General features: G+C 26.4%; 1 protein-coding gene across 10 annotated transcripts in view; it reads right to left on the minus strand.

Annotated features, from left to right (window-relative positions):
* Positions 1-1250: 1250 nt before the first annotated feature.
* Positions 1251-10188, minus strand: part of LOC107456840 (phosphatidylinositol N-acetylglucosaminyltransferase subunit A-like) — a gene marked incomplete at its 3' end in the record, with an annotated part of 31867 nt that continues 22929 nt past the window's right edge. The window contains 5 exon segments of one of the 10 annotated variants that reach the window (XM_071180463.1): positions 1251-1426; positions 2563-2685; positions 3847-4003; positions 4764-4868; positions 5312-5640. In XM_071180463.1, the coding sequence (XP_071036564.1) occupies positions 1251-1426; positions 2563-2685; positions 3847-4002 (455 nt within the window). 10 annotated transcript variants of the gene reach the window in all.

A 10188-nucleotide genomic window follows, 5' to 3' on the forward strand; every position in this document is an offset into this window, starting at 1 on the left:
AAAAAAAAAAAAAAACTTAAATAATTTTTTTTAATTCTTTTGAACAAGATAACTCAATCAATTTTCACATCATTTTCATCAATTTAACATCAATTTTCAAGCACCCAAACTAAATTTATTTTCCCTCAGAAAAAAAGTGTTAGAAAATTAAGTTTCCTACAGAGAAAATAAAATTTTAAATGGCATATATGCGAAAATAAATGCTCTTCGTTACTCTGCCATTCTTGCTACTCTGCCATGTTATCTGAGAATATATATATGTATATATTCTCAGAAACTTGCCATTCTCAATCAGCATACATATATCTGATAAGGTAATACATACCTGCCAACATTGTAGGGGAAAAATAACGGAGATTTTACTGTTTTACTAGCGATATATCATGTATAATCATGTAAGTCAAAAAGAGAAATTCAAAAGTGGAAATAACATAAGCACTTACATTTAGCGAAGTAAAAAATATGTATGTAAATCTCAATCTAAAGAAGATTCTTTTAAACCATTATTTATAATTCCTTAAACTATTTTATAACCATTGTTAAACAGCCGACCCAATTTTTGGTTTATGGCTACTAGTGTTTAACTCTGTTGCCTTGTAATTTTGAGCCCAATCCAGAAGACAAGGAAACTCCTGGATCAATCAAATATTGGAAGAAATTTTATATTGTGGAGGACATTTTGATAGAACTAACCCACATTTGCGTTACATGGAAAGGAAAACCACAAAAACATCCCAAGGGTAGCCTGACTGCAAAAGGTACTTAAAATATTAACAATTAACATACTGCATACAACTTTTTCAACAAATATGGAGAAAGTTGAGAATATACAGGCAAACAGGTGGTAGTCGTAAAATGCAGGAGTCTTTGTTAAGAAAACAGGAGAATTGGCAGGTATGGTAATAGAACTTCGAGAGACATGCTGCTAAGAGCATAAAAACTTGATTCTTCAAAGAAAGAAATTCATAAATATAAAAGAAAAAGAAATAATACTCAGATTCCAAAATGGTGGCCTGTTTACCAAAAAATACCAGAACAACATACGAGTGTGTTAAGACGTCATTGCATAGAAATGAGAGGAGTTATTACGAAAAATTAATTTAATAATTTAACCAAAAAACATGAGAATACCTTAAAAAGACAGTAATGAACAATACACATTTTATAATCGCAAAGAAAAATTAAACTATATCTATTATATAGTATATATCTATTATATAGTAATTAAAATAATTCTAAATATAGCATACCCAGTATGAGACACACATATCACATGATTACAGACACTCAAAGTCATTTGGAGAAGTTTATTTGTGATTATGGCACTGGCATCTGCAAACCCAAATAGGGAATGATCTGTAAAAACTGCTTCCAGTCCCATTGTCTTAGCGTGAAGCATTGCTTCATGTGCTAATGCAGAAAATGCCTGAAAAAAATTTGCATAAATTTAAAATTTTTTAATTATTTTATATTTTTAAACATCAAAACTGTAAAAGAAAATTTTCTTATTTAACATGAAAGACAGAAAAACTTGAAAGGAAAACGAAAATATAAATTAGAGAAATTATTCTGTCCAGATTTTTCTACTTATAGGTAAATAACAAATTTTTTTTTTCCTTTGTATTGTCATATTAATTAAAAGTGTTCCACTAAACAACATTTTTTTAATCACACATATTTTACTCGAATTCCAAGGTAAGCTGATGACCTGCATACCCTAATTGTAATTATGACAAATATGTGTTTTATAACTATTATTATTTTTTAAAAAAGGTAGTTCTATCATGTTGGCTTGGTTGCATTTGGTTATGCTACATTGAAATGAGATCTGTTCTTGCTGTTATTATAGCATTGTAGTTTAATTCATTTACTATTATCTACTTTTCTTCGTATACCTTAATTGATTATAAGATATCTTTAAATAAATAAACTGCAATACTATTGCATAATAATTGTCATTCCTCAGAATGTATTACTTTAGTATAATACATATTGAAACATAAACATTAGTTAAAAATATTAAGGTAATAGTTTACAATGGGGGGTACCTCTCATTTTTGGCAATTTTTTTGATGCCAAGGAGGGTGTTAAAAATTAATAGACATAATCAGAAACAGGGATTCATCAAAATTTTACAATTCACATTTTTTTCTAATCCAAGGGGTTCCCGACTCTAACAAGCGAGTAACGAATGATAAAAGAAAATGGAATTTTAAAATTTAAATTAATATATATGAAAATAAATTAAATTAATATACATGAAAATAAACCAAGAACCAATCTGGTAATGAAAAAAAATTGTGGTAACCTGAAAGAGCAAAGAATATCATGGTAACCAAAACAGGGTTTTTAGCAAAAATTGTACAATTCAAGGGTTTCCAGACCCTACACTAGAGCCAAGGTAAATAAATAAATGATAAGCATTAGTACATTCAGTGATAGTTAATTTACTATTTTTTTGGAATTTGGCAACAAAGTTGGCAAATCATACAATTTTAGGAAATTTTTACACAATTTTTTGAGGAGCCTTAACAGCAAAAGTAAGGGGGAAAAGTATCTTACTGAATGTCCATGTACAATAGAAATTTTTTCCCTAACAAGGATAAAACGGATGACAGGGAAGGTGGTAAATAATGTCGGAAGTGTGCACTGATTGTACACCACCCATACAGGCATATAATATACCTAAAAAAATGTAAAACAATGTGTGCAATTAATAATTGAATTAAGTATCTATAAGTACATAATTACTTTTAAAAAAATAAAACCCGATTATATTTAGCATACAAGTTATAGCAATTTATTTGTTATGTTTCAAGACAATTATAAATAAACAATAACATAAATTGATATAGGGATTAATAATTGAATATTTCAATTTAAAAATTGAAAGTTTCTAGTACATTTTTTTTATTTTGTATTCTACCAATTGTTTTTTTTTTTTTTTTTAATAAAAAAAATGCACTGTAAACTTTAAATTAAGGAAAACTTTCCTAAGATTTATATAAACTTGTAAAATAATATAATAAACAATAATGAATTTTTAAAATAATATTAGAACTTTATATTTTTGGTGTGAAATGCACGGTGATTATTAATATAGAAAACTAAGCAAATTTAAATTCAATATAAAACACTTAAAAATGCAAGTAATTTTTTTTCCTGACATTAAACTAACTCTAAACTATTAAAGATTTTTTTAGTTATATACTATTTAAATTAATTTTAAAAAATTTTAAGTTGTTGAAGGTAAAACAGAAAATTTTGAGTTGGGAGCAACCAATAACTTGCAAGAGAATCAAAATTACTTTGCAAGTGAATTTGTTAACTAAAAAAGAATTATAAATAATATACTACAAGCAAAAATTTATAGCATATAGTGCTGAATATGAATTCAAGCTGAAAAACAAAGTTTGAAATCCAAAAATTAATAGGGAACCCAAATTGAAACTGACATCAATTTTTAAAAATAAAAAAAAAGATTAAAAGAATATAAAATGTATTTTTAAAGCTACACAAACATATAAAATGCCAAAACTATTAAAATAAAATCAGATGCATAATAAATTATTTGCAATTTATTTAATTTAAAAAAAGGAAACCTCCTCTGATGAATAATTAAAATTAGACAATATACAACATTTCTTAGGAATTTGCAACAAAAAAAAAAGTTTGATATTGCTGTGCCTGAGGGAAAAAATTACAAAAGTTGTTATGCATTTTAATAATATTATTAAGAATATTAAAATATTATTATTAAAATATTAATAATATTACTTTAATAATATAATTTTAATAATATTATTTTAATAATATGTAAAATTTAAAAATTACTTATAAACATACTTTTAATCCATTGGTTAAATATCTAATTCCTTTACGATTTCCATAAGCATGAGTAATTACAATGACTTTGTGACCTTTTTTAATAAGACACTGAGCAAGTTGGTAAATATGACTCTCTACCCCACCAGTATTGGGATAGAAGAAATCAGACACCATACTAGAAGTAAAAAATATTCTGTGTTAGAATTTAATGTATATGAACACTGTGTCAATTCATATATAACTTCTGGCAGTTCATCAGATTTGAAAAGAACTTTTTAAACTACATAAACAAAGCATATTTTATTTTTGTTAAATAATAGGTAATAAAAATTTTTAAAATAATAAATTCTAAAAAGTTTTTTAATAAATAAATGTTTTATGTAAGCTATTATTTCAGTTGTAAAGTTAACATTTTGAGTTAGATGTGGTTTTATTATTTTTATATTGAAACAAAAATTGCCTTTCACCAATAAAATAAAAATATATCAATATGGAAAATGAGTGTCTTTTCTCATTTTTCAAATTATATAACTCATAAAAAGTTAAAACTCATTAAGAAATACAAAAAAAAAGATATTAACTCATAAAACGTTAAGATTTGTAACTAAATCTAGTCACAGTAGTGTTATTCCTATCCAAAAAAATGAGAAATAAAGGGGTTTTATGTAAATCATACTTCAGAATAAAAAATAACTACCTAATTTAATTTTGTGTTTTGCTACTTTAATTTCGAAAGTTCTGCACACATTTCAATTAATAATAAAATATGTTTCGTGATGCTGGTTTCATTCTGTAATATCTAAATAGGTATAAAAAAGGGGGACATATTTCTATAGTGATACCTGTTCACACCACCTAGAACTGCCAGCTCCCCAAAAGGATTTTAAACTCGTAAAAATATTCTTAAAAACTAAATAAAACATTTGGAAGCTTGCCTTAGAAGCCCTTCTATAGCATTGTTTTTTTTATTATCGTTATTTCTTGCAGGATAATGCCCAGAAATCAACAAACATAGGTACAGATACCTATACAGAAATCATCTGGAAAAGAAAAAAAAACAGAATTGCGCTTTTTTCTTTTTTAGGATCAAAAGCATAGAGAAGATAATTCAGTCAAATTGTAAATATAGTTAGCAATCAATATAAACTTCACTTGCCTGATTTAAAGTGATAGATCAGATCAATCAAAAATAAGATCTAACTTTTTCTTTCAGAATCAAAACTATTTACTAGTTGTAGATCGTTGACTTATCTAAATATTGAAGTATGCCAATATTTCTGTATGCAAAATATTTCCAAACCAATAGTGTTATAATATGGGGACAATTTAAAAAAAAAAATAAGTATGTTCTACACATAGGATGAATTAGTATCATTCCCAATGTTAAAATTTTAAATAGAATACATTTTTATCAAAGCACTATGTATGCATATGAGAATAATTTAATATGGATTTTCATCAGCATAAGTATCATTTAAATTACCAAATGTTGAGCTTTTTCTGCATATTTTCTACTTTTCGATTAAAATCTAAATTTCAATAAAAAATTATACTTTGACTGTTCACGAAATAAAACTTCGCCTTTTTATTAAAAAAATTTAGCATCTGCCATAATTTATGAGTCGTTTCTCAATTGAACAATACATTAACTACGGAAACAGGCATAATAACAACAATTCATTTTGAAAGCTAAACATAAACAAACAATCTCAGTCAACGGCACAGTGAGCAGATGAAATGAGTCATTTTTTCACGTTTCCAGTGAAGTGATTCAAAACTTATAATTTTTTTGCATCGACTAATGTTTAATCACTCTGATAATAGAAAATTGATTTTTTATTTACTCCTTCAGAACCTTAATTCAATAACTTTCTAAATTTATTCTGTGCTATTGTTATAAACAGAACTAATACAACTCTACTTTAGCCCTATCACTTTTGTTGATAAACAAAAGAATAAGTCGGTTTTGTGTTCTTTTCTATCAGCTTATCTTAAATTAAAACTGTGTTTAAATTAACTTATGTAAGTTGTTGAAAAAGATAGCTAAAAAAGTTACTATTTTAAAAATCTTAGTCATTAGCCGACAATTTGTACTTAATACACCCTTTCATAATTTACATATGTTTACAAAATTGATTATAATCGAGAAAGTGTAGCCCATCTTTGATAAGTTTTTATTCTAATTTTTTATGGTACATGTTTTTTTTAATTTTTTTTTATATATTTTAGTTTCAGTATCGATTTTTTAAAAAGTCTCAATCGTTCAGTGACATTTTTCATTTTACCTTTTGCATATCTTCTTTTCCAAATTTTATTTACGTTTTACGTGCATTTAAAAAAATAACTATTATAATGATAGTGGAATTGTGTATTACATCATGTATCTTAATAATATTGTTAAATGAGTATTTTTTGAATAACGTCTTTTCAAAATTTTGTTTCTGTTTTACTGTTGTTTACAAAAATAACATGATGAGAATCAAATTGTAGTCTCTCTTTATAAGTTGTTGTTCTAATTTTTTTTAGGTTACATGTTATTTTATTATTTAAATTTATGTTGTGTCTTAGAAACAAACCATGAATGTGGTTGTATAATTTTTGTTCATAGATTATTAGAAGTTTATGTTAATTATCTGCACCTGTAAAAAGCTGCTTCTGGCATGAAAATACCCGATTTTTTGCACCATTTGTTTTCAAGTAATGCATTTTTAAAAATTTCTTTATTGTTTATATTTTTTAAAAATCTATCTTAAAATCTATTACACCTTCAAAGCTATATTTTCTGTCCTCTAGTTCACTCTTATAGCTTCAGAAGTTCCTAACATTTTAATTTTTTTTTTAATAATTAAGCTATTATATATTTTGTCAAATTATATTAAAAATTTACCTCTCGATGGTAAATAGTTCTCAAGTTTTAATTTTTAAAAATTATATTGCTGTGAAAAATTTCCAGAAATACTTAACTTGGAAAGAAATGGTGCGAAAAGAGTGAATCTTGGTAATTTTCTTCCATTCTCCTCTACCTATGAGCCAAAACTACGCAACACAAATACCTAACATTTTATCCAATGGTTGATTTAATGTGATGTAAAGACTAATAAGAAATGAATGTACTAAATATCTTTATTAAATAATAAATTGTATCAAAAATTTAATTTTATTTTTCATTTTAGGTTGAAATCTTCATATGGATGAAAACACAAAAAATGATGAGAATACCTTCTATGAAGTTCATTTAAGAAAAACTGTTGAAGAAAGAACAATTACAGAATTTCCTAGGGTAAGCAAAATTGTGGGCATATTTTATAGAACTTTATACTGCATAAAACAATGATTAAAAAAATGTCAATATTCTTGAAGGGAGATGGTTGAAATTTTCGAATGAGTATGGATGAATAAATTGCCCAAAGAATTCTTGAATGAGGACTCATTCATGAGTCCTTCATTCCATAATTTAGGAGAACACCTATAATGGAGTATTACTTTTCGATATAGCTTACCATTGAAATCTATGGAGATAATTGTAACTGCTGTTATTTAAAAAATGCATAATTGGAGTCTCATATTAAGAGGCCATCACTAGAAATCTTAGGAGATAATTTATTTATATATCTTTACAAGTGAGAACTTTTTTAACTTAAATAAGCATATAAAAGTATTTTGATCTATCTTATATTGCAATTTTTATGAATCTAGGGTCGAGACCACTGCTTTCAGCAGTTAGACTTAGATTATTAGATCTATCCCTTTAATTGAAATAGAAAACAAATATTTCAAATTTTTATTCACAAAAATAAATTAAAAATCCAAATTTTATTATTATTAAAAAAGAATTATTTTATAGATGTCATTAGCTGAGAACTGTGTAGAGTTCTATAAAAGCAGAGGCTTGACAAAAATGCCATGTTTGCTTCCTCCCTTATAATGACTCAAGAGACCACTGTATTATATGATGTAAAAAATTAATAATAAAATAATTTTCAGCAGCTTTTCATATTAGTTGTCAATTGTGACTTGATTCACAAAAACATGTCATTGTTATTTATTGATTGTTTTAAAATTTTACTTGTTGCTTTTTAGCCATACAATTATGATTGTTCACCACATGGAGAAATGAACTTTTCCAACCGGATTCACAGTGCTTGCCATAAAATAAATGTTTCAAAATGTGAAATGTAAGATTATTTCTCTCTCTCTCGTTTTTATGGTATTTTTCTTATCAAAGTAATTTTAAGTGAATAATTGTAAGAGAGTTGCATTTTTTGCTTACTATGAATTAATTCAAATAAAGTAAGACCTCTAATGTCTGAAGTAAGTTTGTTACATCAGACAGAGGGATACCTGCAAGTGGCGTAGTGTGGGTATCTCTATCTTGATTGGTTGTTGATTCTTTCACCATATATTTACATAGAGACTTAACAGCAGAGACAGGTTGGAAGCCATGTGGAACATAAACTAATTATTGATAGAAGTTGCCAGGTACAAAAATATATCATGGTTACAATAAAACACGTAACCATATTATAAATCTAAGTTAAGTAAAAGAAGTGGACGAAAAAGAATCATATTTCAGCTGATTCGATGTACGCTCTGTATTTAATTAACTTATCGTTAATTAACATTCTAACTTATGTGGAGAAACTTGGCTCAACTTTAATACGCCATTTTGCTGATAAAGATTAGTTGACATCGTAGGTCACATGTGTGGGTATGGGAGATCTTCTTGCAGTGCAAGTACCCAATTGAAATAATCATATTATCGAGGGAGCATTCTTTGACTGACTTTTTTGACTTTGACCCAGGGTGCATTAAATTCTCAGAGCCCTATTTTTTACCAAAACTCAGTATTTCAGGTTTGGAATTTCCCTCAAGATCTTTTTTTTTTTTAAGTTACATTACCTTTTTCAAAATATTTTAGAAAGTAAAGTTTGTATATTTATTGTAGCAGTATCTAATTTTGAATTCTTAGCTGATGTCATTGATTCAAAGTTCATTTCATTTATTTATAATATTCATACAACTTCTTAATTATAATGAAATACAATTTATTAAACATATCTTTTTTAAGTATTTAACAATTCTTATTTTTAATATCACCGAATAATAAAACATTTATTTTTAATTCCATAAAAGGGCATTGAAATTTAAATAGGAAAAGAAATAAATATGCATGGGGAAAAAAAAACACTTCAAAATCAATTTTGATTAACAGAAGTATTCAAATCGAAGACTTTTTAGTGATAATCAAGGCTCTACTGTAATTGAAATAATTATAGTCAGGGAAAATGTGACTTTTTTCCAGTTTGCATTTTAAATGTAACTTCAATTATCAGTATTTGTGTCTTCAAAAAACATTGACTATATTTGCATTTTTATAGGCTCAGGCTGACAAAAGTCATTGTTGTTGGAGATGTTGCTGTTGGGAAAACTTGTCTTGTCCGGCGGTAATTAAAGTCTTTTTTTATATATATATGCTTTTCTTTTTTTATGTTGCTGTTATAAATGCAGAGTATGAGAAAATGATCTTATTAATGTATCAGAAAATGATCTTATTAATGATCCTTTTTAGAGTAATGCATTGAAAGCAGAAAAAAATTCTTTTTAATGTACCTATTGCTTACTAGTTTTAATATGTCCCTGTTTTTTTTTTCCTTTTTTTGTCAAAAGTTTTGCTTTTATATATCTGTTTTTCTTTTTTTTTTATGTTTCTGTTATAAATGTGAAGTGTCAGAAGTTTTTAACCTATTGATGTTCCTATTTAGAGACAATTCTAAAAATACTTCTATAGCACAAAATAATTTTTTTCGATTGTTCAATTGCTTATTAGTGTGCTCACTATTACTCATGATTTATTCATAATTTTCTTATTCATTTTAAGGTTTTGTCTACAAGTGTTTGATACAAACTACAAGGCAACTATTAGGGTAGATTTTAAAGCAGAAAAATTTTAAATGTTAGGAGTTCCTTACATATTGCAACTGTGAGTTTATTATCTTAAATAATTTTTAATCTTTTTATTGTTTAACCTTTAATTATTCAGCTGTTTATCTTTTAGATAATAATTATTAGTAGTAAGTTTTTTCACTAAGCTCACTATATTGTATAATCAGGAGTGATCAATTTTGTTGAATTCATATCTAAATTTAAAATGAACATAAAACTAATGCTCAGAAATAATGGCGATAATTGAGTGATTTCAATGAAACAGCTTAACTCATTTGTTCTCTCTTCCTCAGTTTGAAATCCAGCTGAAAGTGTCATCTTTACAAAGATGATGCTTTTTTTTAGCAGCTGTGATTTCCCTTTCCAAACTATAAAGGAGCAGTCCCTGTAGTTACTTTCGGTTTCAGAATGCAAATC

This window comes from Parasteatoda tepidariorum, chromosome 4 (assembly GCF_043381705.1).
Source record: "Parasteatoda tepidariorum isolate YZ-2023 chromosome 4, CAS_Ptep_4.0, whole genome shotgun sequence".
Taxonomy (NCBI): domain Eukaryota; kingdom Metazoa; phylum Arthropoda; class Arachnida; order Araneae; family Theridiidae; genus Parasteatoda; species Parasteatoda tepidariorum.